A 17,500-nucleotide genomic window follows, 5' to 3' on the forward strand; every position below is an offset into this window, starting at 1 on the left:
TGAGGTTGATTTGCCTTTCATCCTTTTGGGAGTCGATAAAAAATGTAGCAGTTGAAAACTTTGTCATGGTAATAAACTTACCCCTTTCTACAGAATTGTGGGCCTCGTACCAAAGTTTGAAATCAATATTTGTGTTCAAATAAGATGGTGAGCTGGCAGAATGGTTAGCACACTGGACAAAGTGCTTAGTGACATTTTGTCTGTCTTTGCGTTTTGAGTTCAAATCCAACCAAGTTTGACTTTGCCTCTTTGTTTGTCTTCGTGTTCTGAGTTCAAATTCTGCTGAGGTCGGTTTTCCCTTTCATCCTTTATGGACTCAATAAAAAATGTAGCAGTCGAAAAACTGAGGTCAGGATAATTGATTTATCCCCAACCTCGAAATAACTGGCCTTGTGCCAAAATTTGAAACTAATATTTGAGTTCAAATATTTATTTTGTATCCACTTACGATTTTGATTTAAACATTTGCAAAGTTGCCCTGGAATTTAGCTCAAGCCGATCAACTCAACGAGAGAGAAAAGAGAGGCATTAGAGTTGCAATTGCCATCTTCTTTACTTTCATTTAAATATACCATCTAAACATACATCGACAAACATCTAAGCTAGATTATATATTTGTCCGAATCTTTACTGCAGATCAATAAATTTCCTTACGTGTTTATAGAGGATTTCTCTATACATCATATTCACCATGTAATATATATTCCTCTCAGTATATACTAAAATATCGCGGTATAAATGATTAAATCAATCATGACCTGCTTTCAATGGTAGACACTTTAGAATATTCCGTGACAGCATTATATGGATCGCAGAAGAAGGAGATATTTGACAAGAGCTCACAATGAAGAAACAAATTTACTTCCTTGTCAAGACTGACTTTATATAAAGCAACTTTTTATCCTTCCCTATTGACATTTAATCTAATAAATGCCAGTTGATCATTTGCAGGTTTAAACTTTCATTTCAGGCCTCTTCCATTTTCTTTCCATACGGATAGTACTTTCCTCTCTCAATCTCTTCAATCTAATTAATTCCCGACGTTATTCAAATGCAATCACAAAAATATCATTTATTTATTTACGTATGCTTCAATATACATGTACATACATACATACATACATATATATATATATATATATATATATATATATAAACATATATATATATGTATATATATGTGTGTATGTGTGTGTATATATATATATATATAAACATAGACATATATATGTATACATGTGTGTGTGTGTGTGTATATATATAAATATGTATATATTTATATATACATATACACACACGCACATATATATACAAACTCACACACACACGCACATATATATATATATACACACACATATATACACACACACACATATATAAACATACACATATATATGTATATATATGTGTGTGTTTGTGTGTATAAATATATATACACACACACACTCATACACACACACACATATATAAACGAACATTATTTTTTTTATGCTTTGTTTTTGTGGTTGTTGACTACTGAAGTATCTTGATGCTAATTAAAGGCAAGACTACTGTCTCAGACATTGCTTTCATGTATACTACATTAATTAGATTATGAGTCAATAGTCAGAAATACAATATTTATCTAATATCAGTGGTGACAAATTTTCTTCTCAACCACATGTAAGAAATATTTGTTTCTCTCTCTCCATGCTTTGTTGTTTCTATTGTAAATATAGAACAATCAAAAGAATCAATATTTTGTGATTTAGCTATAATTAATTAATTCATTTATTGTTGCACACACTTTAAACACATGGATCACAAGATGTCACATCAGTGAAACCACTAAATGAGTGTCAAGATGAAGTTAAAGAATTTAAAAGGATTATTTGGATGCTCTAATAATTTTAGGAGAGTGTTTTTGTTTCAAAGAATTCTCTACAACATTTCGAGACTTGGACAAAAGAAAGCACTGTGTAAATTCACAGCTCAACTGTCAAAAGTACAACTTTTAATTAGATAAACTCAATCTCTTGTGTTTGATGGGGAACATTACAAATATGTATTTATGTATAAGAAGCAAATTGATGACTGAATAAATTACATACACATTTATTTATAAGATGTTTTAGTTATTGCAATCTAATTTTGGAATTAATGTCGCTAAATCATTACGGCAACATTTCTTGCCAATTAAACACAAACATTTCTCTGTATACTTAATCTGATTTCTTATTTTACAATTAACAAAGATAAAAAGAATTATTTACATTAGTTTCTACATTTTGGCATCATCTTGTCTGTTGTTAACACAACGTTTCGGCTGATATACCCACCAGCCTTCATCAGGTATCTTGGGGAAATTTCGATCCTGGGTTCTCATTCCTAAGGTATTTTTCGATGTTGTTGTTATTATTATTATTATTATCATTCAGGTCACTGCCTGGAATCGAACTCGGAATCTTGGGGTTAGTAGCCCACGCTCTTAACCACTATGCCATGTGCCCATAGACAATTATGGAGTGAATTTTAATACCAGTTCTTATATGCTGTTCAAGATTCCAAGTAGTGACCTGAATAATAATAATAATAATAATAATAATAATAATAATAACAACAACATCGAAAAATACCTTAGGAATGAGAACCCAACTTCGAAATTTCCTCAAGACACCTGATGAAGGCTGGAGGGTATATCAGCTGAAACGTTATGTTAAAAACAAACAAGATGAGGACAAAATCCATCAAAATGTAGAAAATAATGTAAATAATGTACATAATTCCTCATCTCTTAAATATAGAACTGTATAAAAAGAATTGTCTTTCACACATACATATCTGGTGGCTTCAAAATTTCTGTTATAACTACAGTTCAATCTTGTCCCTTATTGATCCCACCATATATGGGTATCATCTATTCAATGTCCCCTCTATCACTGATACATTAATGGACTGGTCCCTATCTTTCCCTAATTCTTATTTCTTTATTGCCCACAAGGGGCTAAACATGGAGGGGACAAACAAGGACAGACAAACGAATTAAGTCAATTACATCAACTCCAGTGTGTAACTGGTACTTAATCTATCGACCCCAAAAGGATGAAAGGCAAAGTTGACCTCAGCGGAATTTGAACTCAGAACGTAATGGCAGACGAAATACCGCTAAGCATTTCGCCCAGCACGCTAACATCTCTGCCAGCTCACCGCCTCTTCTGACACAACAATAGACTCATTCTAATAGTAATGATGTCCACGGAATTGTCCTAGTATCTATGGAATTGTCCTGATATCATTGATTCATCTGTAAAATTTCTCGTCAAGCACTGCTATATTTATAGAATTATTGGAAATACAAGCTTACCATTTTCTTCTTTCTCTCTCTGTTTGGATTATTATTACAAGAAGTTCCTTCATTCAATAATTTAATTTGTTTATCATCATCATTTACTTTCTGAAAAAACAATATATATGTAAAAACATCTTATGTACGTTTGTATCACTCAAACATGCACATGGGTGGAGGCTTGACTGTGTGGTATGAAGCTTGCTTCCCAACCATTTGGTTCCAGGTTCAGTCCTACTGTGTGACACCTTGGGCAAGTGTCTTCTACAATAGCCTCGGGCAAACCAAAGCCTTGTGAGTGGATTTCATAGATGGAAACTGAAAGAAGCCATCATATGTGTGTGTGTGTGTGTGCATGTGTGTGTGCATTGGTGTGTGTGTGTCTTCATATCTGTTTGTCTGTCTGTCTGTCTTCATGTCTGTTTGTCTCCCACCACTGCTTGACAAGGAGTGCTGGTGTGTTTACGTCCCTGAAATTTAGGTGTTTCGGCCAATGACACTGATAGAATAAGTAGCAAAGCTTAACAAAAACAATAAGTCCTTGGGTTAATTCATCCAACTAAAAATTTTTCAAGTTGGTGCCCCAGCATGGCCACAGTCTAATGATTGAAACAAGTAAAAGATAAAAGATCCATGCATACTAAAAACTTGATATGCTAATATTCAATATGCAGATATATGCATGCATTTGAATGCATAAACACACACACATGCACACAATCATACACATACACACACATAATCACACTAGTGCATAAAGTTTACCAACATGCAAATTAAATGAGAAAGCATATGGTTGGTCAACTGAGAAGACCAAATTTCCCTCACATCACACCTTATTATCTAATACTTTGAGCAATGTTTTTTTTCTTTTTTTTTTTTGTTAGTCATGGCTGGAAGGCCTTTGACAATATGTCTGCTGGGTAAGAGCTAACTTAGTTTTATATATACAGATATAAGTTTGGTAGTCCCAGTAGGATAAATAGAACTCAAGATATGAGTATATATATATATGTATGTATAAAGAAAGAAAAGGATAAAGAGACCAATGGCAAAGTTAGAATTATATTTTATGGATAAAATATAATTCTAACTTTGCCATTAGCCTCTTTATCCTTTTCTTTCTTTATACATACACACGCTAATACACGACCTATGTTGCTACAACGACAGGGGCAAAACTAGTCGGTATACAGCACTTACTCGGTATTACCTGTATCCTTAGGGTTTGGTTGACTCCAATACCCTTCATAGCCTTTATATATATATATATATATATATATATTTATATATCATGCTGAGCGTGCATGAAACTTGTGGCCCTTGAGTCACTCTGTAACTTCTACTAATTAAATGCAGCCATGCGCACATGTGCGTGTGCATAATATACACACTAACTATTGTACAAATATTCTTTGTGTATGTCGGTATGTCTGAATGTTTATATTATAATGTATAAACACGCAATCATTCAGAGAGAGAGAGAGAGAGAGAGAGAGAGAGATAGAGAGAGAGATATGGGGAGAAGGAGACACATGAAGGTGAGGAATGTAGTCAATGTCTTTTTGACTTCTGTAGTAACCTTCAGTTGGTATCAGTTCCGTGACCTTCAAGATTGGGTGGCAAACAGTTGCTCCAAAGTCTTTTCTAGCACACAAATTCACATCAATAACCTTTCTGTGCTGTTCTTATTTTATCGTTTATCATTATCATCATCATCCTCATTATTATTATTAGTAGTAGTAGTAGTAGTAGTAGTAGTAGTATTATCATTATCATTATCATCATCCTCTCTATTCCATTGATCATATTGATATGTCAAAAGGAACAAAAATCAAGCTGTTCTTTCTTATTCAATGTACACAGGTGAAGAGACATCTTCTTTTCAATGCTGCAGTAGTTGTTGCCACAGTTTTCTGAAAATGGTGTGTGTGTGTGTGTGTGTGTGTGTGTGTGTGTGTGTGTGTGTGTGTGTGTGTGTTTTATACCAGAGAAGGAAATGGAATAAATAAAAAAAAAACTGACCTTGGAAACATCAAACTCTTAGGAATAAAATATGTCATCTTTAGTGAGTGTTTAAGCGCTATTAGAGAGGAGCATTACAAGGTGGAATTTTGTATGAATATTTGTAGATGAGTTAGTTTTAGTGGTTTCTTGTGGAACAATGTCTTAATAGCATCATCATCATCATCGTTGTCGTTTAACGTCCACTTTCCATGCTGGCATGGATTGGACGGTTTGACTGAGGACTGGTGAGCCAGAGGTTTCACCAGGCTCACTCTGATCTGGCAAAGTTTCTACAGCTGGATGCCCTTCCTAACGCCAACCACTCTGAGAGTTTAGTACGTGCTTTCATGTGACACCAGCACAAGGGCCAGTCAGGCGGTTCTGGCAACGACCATACTCATAAGGTGTTTTTTACATGCTACCTGCATGGGAGCTAGTCCGGCGGCACTGGCAGTGACCATGCTTGAATGTTGTTTTACGCGTTCCACCGGCACATGTGCTCGTAGGGCGACTCTGGCAATGATCATGCTCGAATGGTGCTTTTCACGTGCCACTGGCACAGGAGCCAATCCATGGCCCTAGCAACGATCTCATTCGGATGTGCTTTTAACATTCTACTGGCACAAGTGCCAATCAGGTGGTACTGTCATCGGCCACATCATCGATTTTGAAAAAAATATTATATGTGCTCGACATTAAAGTAAAGTGTAGTTACCTTTTCAAGTCATGGCGACTTACAAGGGCCAGTTTCCCAGTTGCACGGCATATATATTTCTCACCTGGATGGGTTGCTGATCCATTGCAGGATTATTCATTTTTGCCAGCTGAGTGGACCGGAGCTAAGTGAAATGGAGTGTCACTCAATCCACAAATCAAAACCACTATCTTATGATCATGAGTCTAATATCCTAACTACTCAACCATATGCCTCCACATGCACAACATTCCCTATGATTGGAAAGCTAGTCTGTCACAGGGTTATCCATTTTGCAGCTGAGCAGACTGGAGTTTTGTTCAAGAACACATGTTGCTCAGTCTAGGATTCGAAACCACTATCTTACAATCATTAGTTCAAGACCATAACCACTAAGCCACGTGCCTCCACTCCACATGTGCAACATTCCTCCTCGTCTGTCACAGGGTTATCCATTTACAGCTGATTGGACTGGAGCAATATGAAAAAAAGTGTTTTGCTGATGAACACAATTTGCCACTCAGTCCTGGAATTGAACTCACGATCTTGTGACTCAAATCACTAGGCCACATGCCTTCATATAACTAATATTACTTAGCTTTAATTATGTAGCACAGTTGTTTTTGTTTTTTTTTATTCATTTGTAAAAACAGAAGCAACATTGTAAAAAGAGATCTGGGCTTTGTTACCATGAAGTGTGGATTTCGAACAACAATTGACTGCAATGAGAATTCACTCCTACCAATTAAATCTCCGAAGCCAAAGTTAGTAGTGTTGCTACATCATCATCATTATCATCATCATCACCATCAGCATCATCATCATGGTCATCATCACCACCATCATCATCTCACCATCATCGTCGTCGCTATCATCATCATCATCTTCATCACCATTTAATGTCCATTTTTCCGTGCTGGCGTGGGATTTTTTGGTGACACAGCACCAACAAACATGGATTATCTTTCAGTGGCTCCAACACAAGTGGTCTTTACATGGAACCAGCACATAAAAAGCTCCATAGATGCAATATGGTTATAGAATCAGCAATCACCTCTGCTTATAATTTACACCTGCTTCTTGCAAAAGTACATAACAATTTCTCTTATTAGTATTATTAGTATTACAAATTTTTTTACATTAATTAACCACAATTTACCTGTCATGTCATTCAGTAGACTTGTATGTAATTGATCACATTCTGCTCATGGCCATCTCTCTGCCTTTCAGGCATTGTATATCTAGGACTACCCCCTTGGCATGTGTTGATATTTCAAGATGATAGGGTGTAAGCTGAGATTCGACTGGTACTGTTTCTGGCAGGTCGAATGACTGTGTAGTATTTCACTCATTGGGTGATGGGAAGAATGTGAAAAATTTCTTCACCAAGTGCCAAAGTGCCAATTCTGGAATATTGGTAGACACATATTACTTTGTCTATTATCAGACTGATAATTTAATAACAACTGATAATGGTGTAGTGTGTAACTTCAGACAATATTAGTGAGTGAATGAGAGCGAGAGAGAGTGAGTGAGAGAGAGAAGAGAGAGAGAGAGAGAGAGAACCAAGTAAAATGCTGAAGATTACAAAGCAAGAACGAGACAAATAAATATGTCGCCAGACAAGTAAAACATGTATGAGTGCATATATATAAGAATTTAAGGATTGGAGAAAACGCATGTTATAATTGCATACTTTATTCCTACATATGCTTCAAAGGATTACAACCTGTGTGATCCATAGGGATCTTTGATATTAAAATTGTAACCTTCTCATCAGGGAAAGCACGGGAATCATCTTAAACGTAAGACATTATGACCGATTATAATCGGTCATAATGTCTTACGTTTAAGATGATTCCCGTGCATTCCCTGATGAGAAGGTTACAATTTTAATATCAAAGATCCCTATGGATCACACAGGTTGTAATCCTTTGAAGCATATGTAGGAATAAAGTATGCAATTATAACATGCGTTTTCTCCAATCCTTAAATTCTTAAATATACTCAAATACCCAAAATTTCAAGGAGTTCCTGCCTTAAAATCAGGAGCTAACCACAGTTATTTTGTGTTCTTTGCTACATTGGTTTCTATTAACCCATTTATTCTATCAGAAGAATTTTTATTCATTAAGATAGAAGAAATACACATAAATATATATATATATATATATATATATATATATATATATATATATATAGACAGATATAGATATATACACATACACACATACAAATATACATACACATAGCTGCTGGTATAGCTGCAGGTTTAAGAAGCTTACTTCTTAAGCATGCAGCCATGCAGTCTGAGGTTCAATCCTGCTGTGCATCACTTTGGGCAAATGCCTTTTAATATAACCCAGGGCTGACCAAAGCCTTATGAATGGATTTGGTAGACATAAACTGAAAGGCCATTATGTGTGTGTGTGTATATATATATAAATATATATATATTTATATAAAGGGCATTATTACAGAAAATAATAATGCCACACAGTGGACTTCTCAAAATAACCACATTTAGTACCTAATGCGAGGAAAAACAACCAGCAGAAGACGACCAACTTTCTTTTAAATAAACTTAACTGAGCATCGGCCGATTTCGCGATTACAATAATAATGTGATAACAAAAGAATGAATGAGACCTCGATATTATGTAAAATAGAAGAATTTATCTATAAATATATGTGACAATTAGTTGGTTAGGGTGTGCGTGTGTATGTGTGTGTATATGTGTGCATATGTGGATTTTATGAATGAAGTATTACTTTGACCATACATATTGGAGCAATTTCCCTTCATTCAGCGTTTTTTTACATAGCGTTTTGTCTCAATAACTGATGAGATGCTGGAGCAGACTTCAGCCCCGGCATCCGAAACTCTGAGCTCAATTATGACAACCAACTAATTGTCACATATTATATATATATATATATATATATATATATATATATATATATATATATGTTTATATCATCATCATCATTGTTTAACGTCCGCTTTCCATGCTAGCATGGGTTGGACGATTTGACTGAGGACTGGTGAAACCGGATGGCAACACCAGGCTCCAGTCTAATTTGGCAGAGTTTCTACAGCTGGATGCCCTTCCTAACGCCAACCACTCAGAGAGTGTAGTGGGTGCTTTTACGTGTCACTCGCACGAAAATGGCCACGCTCGAAATGGTGTCTTTTATGTGCCACCCGCACAAGCCAGTCCAGGGGCACTGACAACGATCTCGCTCGAAAATCCTACGGGAGCCAGTCAGGCGGTACTGGCAACGGCCACGCTCAAAATGGTGCATCTCATGTGCCACCCACACAAGAACCAGTCCAGGGGCACTGGCAACGATCTTACTTGGCTTGCCGGGTCTTCTCACGCACAGCACATATATGTGTGTGTGTGTGTGTATGTAATATATATATATTACATACAAAAATAAGAGGAATGACCAGCAAAAGTGGACTCCTATATGCTAGAAATAGATGCCGAATTATCTAACCACGAAAACTGAGAACATACTGAGAACATATTTTTCGTGGTTAGATGATTCGGCATCTATTTCTACCATATAGGAGTCTACTTTTGCTGGTCGTTCCTCTTATTTTTGTATGTAATATAATTTTAATCTTCGGATTTTTTTTAATATGCTAGACCACTGGTTTTAATTGATTAATATCAATTTCTACCCTTATTAATAAATTTATATATATACACATACACACACACATGATAATGACAACAATGATGACAATGCCTATATGCATACATACATAGATGTTTGGGCGTCTTGTGAGTTGTGTGCACACAAAGTGCAATGATAGGTGGTCTGTGTACACGTGTAAATAACGATGACTATGAGGTGGTGAGTTGTGACTATGTGGTATGGAGGTGTTGATAGTCCTCATTAGAAGTTGTATAAACAAACCATCTAATTTATGGTTTTTAATCGAAGTGTCAGTGCAAACGCTAATAGCATAACACAGAAGAGAACCTAAAGTAAGTCATTTGTCTTTTACATCCACACTTTTTGTTTAAGAAACATAAACATTTTTTTTTTTTTTTTTTCATTCGGAACCAGAAGAAAGTGAAAAGCGTTGATTCAGTTTTTCGGTCAATTGAATTATATGAAATGAAAAGTTCAAATTGGAAAATTCCAACTCAGTATGATGTGTTCTTTTTTTAGATTTAAGGAAAAAAGAGAAAGAGAGAGAGAGAGAGAGACAAACAGACAGAGAGAGAGACAAACAGACAGAGAGAGAGACAAACAGACAGAGAGAGAGACAAACAGACAGAGAGAGACAAACAGACAGAGAGAGAGAGAGAGCAGGAGGAAGGAAATATTTTGGAATCAATGTTGTTGGTTTGATTGAAGTGTCAAGTACTTCTACATGTGAATATGTACATGTGTGTGTATGTGTGTCTGTATTTCTGATTGTGTGTGTGTGCATGTGTATGTGTATGCGAATGTGTTTCTGATAGTGTGTGTGTATGTGTGCATGTGTGTGTGTATATGTGTATATATGAATGTGTTTCTGATAGTGTGTGTGTGTGTGTATGTGTTTCTGATAGTGTGTGTGTGTGTGCATATGTGTGTATATGTGCATATGTGTGTATATGTGCATGTGATTCTGATAGTATGTGTGTGTGCATGTGTGTGTATATGTGTATGTGATTCTGATAGTATGTGTGTGCGTATGCGTGTTTGCATGTGTGTGTATATGTGTATATGTTTCTGATAGTATGTGTGTGCGTATGTGTGTTTGCATGTGTATATGTTTCTGATAGCGTGTGCATGTGTGTGTGTATATGTGAATGTGTGTGTGTGTGTATGTGAGTGTGTGTGTGTGTATGTGTCTTTTTGGTGTACAAGTACCAAACCTTCTGACCTATGAATAGACCTATAGAAAACTTTGTTTCCATACATCAGACATAACTGATGTGTCTATGTTTGTGCAACTCTCTGCGGCTAGTTTTCTCGATCTACATGTGTACCGTATTTCTGTGTTTGCATTCTAACAAGTCTGACTACACAGAAAACTGATATCGGAAATGTAAGAGCGAATGTTATTAAAACCAACTTTCCTTCAACACTAAACGCATTGCCATAAATATGCACACGCATGTATTCTCTCTATTTCCATCTGCCTGTCTACAGGGGAAGGGGACTGGAAAGTTCTTGGCTTTAAGGGTATCATAAAAGGCCTAGTTGGAAGACCCCACATTCTGAGTTCTCTTACTAGACTTAGTAAAACACAGAAGGACCACTGCAATAGGTGTGTGAATCTGAAAGTGGAATATTCTTTATTCTTTTATTTGTTTCAGCCATTTGACTGTGGCCATGCTGACTCTTGTGCGGGTGGCACATAAAATACACCACTTTGAGCGTGGCCGTTGCCAGTACCGCCTGACTGGCCGTTTTCATGCGGGTGACACGTAAAAGCACCCACTACACTCTCTGAGTGGTTGGCATTAGGAAGGGCATCCAACTGTAGAAACTCTGCCAAATCAGATTGGAGGCTGGTGTTGCCATCCGGTTTCACCAGTCCTCAGTCAAATCGTCCAACCCATGCTAGCATGGAAAGCGGATGTTAAACGATGATGATGATGATTTCTATTGTTTCAAAAATTATTCCTCCCTTGTCATTGTTGTGAGATTTTGGTGGCTATTTTCACTGAATTTTCTCCTCACAGCTCATGGTACTTTCACAAAAAAGTATTACAGTATTTTTATAACTCATGGTACTCTCACTTGTATGATGTTTATAATGATGGTTTCAAATGTTTGGCACAAGGCCAGCAATTTAAGGGGTGTGGGGTTAGTTGATTACATTGTCCCCAGTGTTCAACTGGTACTTGTTTTATTTATCTGAAGAGGATGAAAGGCAAAGTCAACTCCAGCAGCAGCAGCAGTAGCAGCAGCATTTGAATCAGAATTTAAAGTTGAACAAAACGCTGCTAAGCATTTTTCCCTGTGTGATAACGGTTCTGCCAGCTCGCTGCTTTATGATACCAACGTATAACAGTGACATCATGAAGGCACATGTCTCAGTGGTTATAGCATCGGCCTCACAATGAGGCGGTAGTCAGTTCGAAACTTGGACTGGGTTGTGTGTTGTGTTCTTGAGCAAGACTTTTTATTTACGTTCCTCCAGTTCATTCATCTGTAGAAATGGGTTGCAACATCACTGGTGCCAAGCTGTATCAACTTTTGCCTTTCCGTTGGACAACATCAGTGACATGGAGAGGAGAGGCTGGTATGCATGGGCGACTGCTGGTCTTCCATGAACAACTTTGCCCAGACTTCTGCCTCAGAGGATAACTTTCTAGGTACAATCCCATGGTCATTTATGACCAAAGGAGGTCTTTACTCTATATATCTATACATATATGTATTCCCGGACCAGGCTGTGTGTTGTGGTCTTGAGCAAGACACTTTATTTCATGTTGCTCCAGTTAATTCAACTGTAGAAATGAGTTGTGATGTCATTGGTGCCAAGCTGTATTGGCCTTTGCCTTTTCCTTGGATAACACCTGTGGCGTGGAGCAGGGAGGCCGGTATTCATGGGTGACTGCTGGTCTTCCATAAATAACAATGCCCAGACTTGTGCCTCAGAGGATAACACTATAAGTGCAATCCTATGGTCATTTATGTCCAAAGGGGAAATTTACTCCTTTTAATAATGACATTAGTATTCGTGACTTTATAGCTAGGTGTGTGGTGAGAGGTTCCCATTCCAACCACATGGTTCCTGGTTCAGTCTCACTGAATGGTATCTTGGACAAGTGTCTTCTACTATAGCCATGGGTCAACCATAACAGAAGTCCATCATGTGCATGTTTGTGTGTGAGCGTGTGTGCGTGTGCATGCGTTTTTGTGTATGTACTACTGTTTTCTTGCTCTGACTTTGAGTGATAGAAGTATACAAGTGTTACTATCATGAATGCATCGTACTTCCTTTTTAATCTCTGAAGGTCACTGGGGAAATATTAACTTGGAAACGGGTAAAAAGTGGCAACAGGAGGGGTACCCAGTCTTAGAAAATCTGCTTTAATTTAGTCAGTCTGTGAAGTGCTCAACCATTTACAGACATATGTTAATGTGTCGGTGGTTCATTTGATCAAATAACTGGAATATTCATAGTGAAAGCAGACAAATATCCATATACTTATTTGCTAAAACATAATATCCGATGGAATGTAATGATTAATGTACTGTATAAAACTTACCATTACTTCTAGTCAGATAATACAACATATGAAACTATATTAGAAATACAAGACGGATGTTGTTTCAGGTGGGAGAAAAATAAATATTTAAATATTTTGTCATAGATCCAGACATCGAATGGAGACAATACTCTATTCTGGTTTCACCAAACTATAGCTTTCCTGTAAACACATTTGGTAAACCTCTTTAATTATTTTTCTTGAATAATCAAATTATTTTCTCTGTCTGTATATTGTTTTCTCTCCCAGAAGCAGACTGACCTATAAGTAGTGTATTGCTTATAACCAAGTCACATAATATTAACCGTAGAAGATTGTTTACAAAAACAAAACTGTTGGAGCAGATCTAGAATGGGTTTTTTTTTAAATTTCTTTATATGTTTTGTTCTTGAATTGATTAGCTTTCTCTACTGACAACACTGCAGTTTCGTTTTTCTTTTAGTAATGATAGACATAGTGAAACTGTCTGTTTTTCTGTGTATTATTTTTCCATTGCCCCACTGTTCTATTTTCTCACTGCTCCCATATGAGGTGGAAGATTGCCAAAGACGAAAATATTAGCAGCCTTTTCTTAGATATTTTATGATATTCTTGCTCTTTTTGGCATCTCAAATATAATTGCTGATAAATATTATCGGGTAAACAAATAAATATCATGTTAGTTTGTTTCAGTTGAATTATAATCAATTTTCTTTTCTCACATTTGACATATTTTGTTGTATTTTGGGTGTATTATTATGCTGATAAACACATGCACTGGTTCTATTTCACTTCATTATTTATTAGTCAATTGATTAACTATTTAACCAATTGACTTATCTATTGGTTAGATAGTTGACTTATCGTTCAGTCTACCAATCAATCAGCTAGGTTTCTCAAAGTTCCGTCGTTGCCATACTGCTGCTGCTGATACTCAATAAATTTTGGCTGATCTTCAAGAGATTTTGGCTAAGAATATCATCATCATCATCATCATCATCGTTTTACATCTGCTTTCCATGCTAACATGGGTTGGACAGTTTGACTGAGGACTGGTGAGCCAGATGGTTGCACCAGGCTCCAATCTGATCTGGCAGAGTTTCTACAGCTGCATGCCCTTCCTAACGCCAACCACTCTGAGTGTGTAGTGGGTGTTTTTACATGCCACTGGTATGAAGGCCAGTCAAGCAGTACTGGCAATGGCCACTCTCAAAAGGTGTTTTTTACGTGCCACCTGCACAGGTGTCAGTCCAGCGGCACCTCGCTTGAATGTTGTTTTTCATGTGTCACTGGCACAAATGCCAGTAAGGCAACACTTGTAATGATCACGCTTGAATGGTGCTTTTTATGTGCCACCAGCCAGTCAGTGGCCCTGGCAACAATCATGCTCGGATGGTGCGCTTAGCGCTCCACTAGCACGGATGCAGTCACGCAGTGCTAGCATCGAATTTGATTTCGATTTCACTTGCGTCAACAGGTCTTCGCAAACAGAGTTTAGTATTCAATGAAGGAAAGGTACACATAAGTGGGTTGGTTACACCACTGGTATAAGCCATGGGTTATGGTCTCACTTGGCTTGCCGGGTCTTCTCAAGTACAGCATATCTCCAAAGATCTCGGTCACTAGTCATTTCCTCGGTGAGGCCTAATGTTCGAAGGTCATGCTTCACCACCTCATTCTAGGTCTTCCTAAGTCTACCTCTTCCACAGGTTCCCTCAACTACTAGAGTGTGACACTTTTTCACACATAATACTGAGTAGTTATTCTTAGGGCTGCTTACTTTAACCCTTTAGCATTCAGACTATTCTGTCAAATTTAGTACTTATTAGCACCTTTTGAGCGCTGGGCCTCACAGGAGGCAGTGACAAATGAAATCTCAGCTGTGGCAAATACTGGTGTCACCCAACTGGCACCTGTGACAGTAGCATGTAAATGCACCCATTACACTCTCAGTGTGGTAGGTGTTAAGAAGGGCATCCAGCCGTAGAAACCATGCGAAATCAGACTGGAGTCTGGTGCAGCCCCTCAGCTTACCAGCCCATTATCTTTTTGCATTGAGATTTCGATGATGTGTTTGTTTATTTTTAGTATGGCAGTGTAGGGTAGGCACGAGAGGGTGAATATGGCCAGTCTGTCTATAAAACAGGTATAACATTTGAGCTGGATATGGCCAGGTTTAAAAAATTCTAAAGGGTTAAGGATAGAAAAGAGTCTAAAACCAAAAATCAAGTGTTTCTATGATGAACAGTGATTCCAGATATTAGCTTTCAAAGTAATCATGTTGATGAAATAACATCACACAAATTTAATAATTTACTCCATTAGTAGCTTGTATACCATTGGGTCTAGTACAATAGATTAAACTGAAAATGGTAATATCATTAATGCAGCTTGCTGTAATGGTTTTCCGTTACTTATTACAGAAGCTTCTTCATTTGGTTTACAATAGTTGAGTTCAAATATCGACATTAGCATGGATATTTTGAGCTGATGATCTATTCAGATCCTCGCTCTAATGATTATGGCACAATGTGAATATGAAGGATTATGAAGGAATTTTGGATTCATTAAGATAATTAAAGCAAATGCTGATTATGTATCTAGATATTCTGTGTTGTGTTATTTTTGCTACTTGATTGTATAACAACAGTTTATGTGCATATTTGCCATTGGTGGTGGTGACAAACACAGGCACAGAAATATATATATATATGTAGAGTGGCACCTTAGGCACTCGGCTGACTCACTCAGCCTGAGTGAGTCAGCCGAGTGCCTAAGGTGCCACTCTGTGGGACTGAACCCAGAACCATGTGGTTGGTAAGCAAGCTATTTACCACATAACCACTCCAGCACCTATATATATACATAATGGGCTTCTTTCAGTTTTTGTCTACCAAATCCACTCACAGGGTTTTGGTTAGCCCGAGGCTGTAATAGAAGACACTTGCCTAAGGTTCCATGCAGTGGGACTGAACCTGGAACCATGTGGTTGGTAAGCAATTTACTTACCCCACAGCCACTCCTGCTCCTATAACCACTCTTTTGCCTATGTATTATGTATGTAAATTAAAAATGAAAAATTATCTTTGTCTCTGGCTAAACTCCTGCAATATTTTTTTTTAATTCTTTCAGATCCACGTAAAGAAGGACCCAAAGGAAGAGACAACAGAAAGCGTGGTAAGCTAACATTTTCTTGCTCAAGCTTTGAATCTCCATGGTTGCGTGTACGAGTATTTTGAATTTATACCAATAAAGAAAAAGTTGTTTTTTTTTTCCCCTTCACTTACACTTGTTTGTGGCAAATTTTAGTGCAACATAGATATATTTTTATGATTATCCTCCATAAGTATTTATCTATCAGTTTTTATATATGTATGCACACAGACAAGCATAATTGCATATATATAGAGAGATAGATAAATTAATAAATATATATATATATATATGCATGTATGGATATACACATGCAAATATATTAAGCATTCCCCCCCCCCTTATGTGTTCATAATATTTTGAAAATGTATATATAGATATTTTTTATTACATTGTTAACTGAATTCTCCTTTTACTTGTGACCAAATATCATTTTATCATTTATATTATTATTATTAGATATCTGCATGCTTCACAGATAAGATTTTCTTTTCTTTTTTTTTCAAATTTCTTTGCTTTTTGTCTTTCACTCTCTGTTGCATTTTTAGTTATTCTTGCTCGTAGACTATTAGTAATTTTCTTTTTATTTCTGTTAAATTTTCTTAGTAAATTGTTTTGGTGAAATCTCGCTGCTTGAATGTCAATACTTACAATATAACAGCACTCGATACTGTCAATCATTTTCATGTGTTAATGTCAGCATGTATTAATTTTCTTTTTGTTTACAGTTATTGCCAAACAAACTTTCTTATATATCTTCAATTTCATGCTGAGTATATTTTCATGTTTCACATTCTCAGCATTTAATTTCTAATACTTTCCATCTTTATTTTACTGTTTTACTACACATTTTATGTTATCATTGTGAAGAAATTGTGATTTCATATATATATATATATATATATATATAAACATTTATATATATATTATATATATATATATATATATATAAACATTTATATATATATTATATATAAATATATTTATATATATGTATATAGGTATATATATATTTGTACGTATATGTATGTATATATGTATATATATATTTATATATATAAATATATTTATATATATGTATATATATATATATGTATATATATATATATA

At 36.3% G+C, this 17,500-nt stretch overlaps 1 protein-coding gene across 1 annotated transcript in view; it reads left to right on the top strand.

Moving 5' to 3' along the window:
* Nucleotides 1-17,500, top strand: part of LOC106883766 (lachesin) — a 276,635-nt gene that overhangs the window by 139,242 nt on the left and 119,893 nt on the right. The window contains exon 6 of the mRNA XM_089360661.1: nt 16,370-16,414. Coding sequence (XP_089216787.1) covers nt 16,370-16,414 — 45 coding nt within the window. The remainder of the gene's footprint in view (nt 1-16,369; nt 16,415-17,500) is intronic.

Source organism: Octopus bimaculoides, chromosome 12 (genome assembly GCF_046866305.1).
Source record: "Octopus bimaculoides isolate indiv1 chromosome 12, ASM4686630v1, whole genome shotgun sequence".
Classification (NCBI taxonomy): domain Eukaryota; kingdom Metazoa; phylum Mollusca; class Cephalopoda; order Octopoda; family Octopodidae; genus Octopus; species Octopus bimaculoides.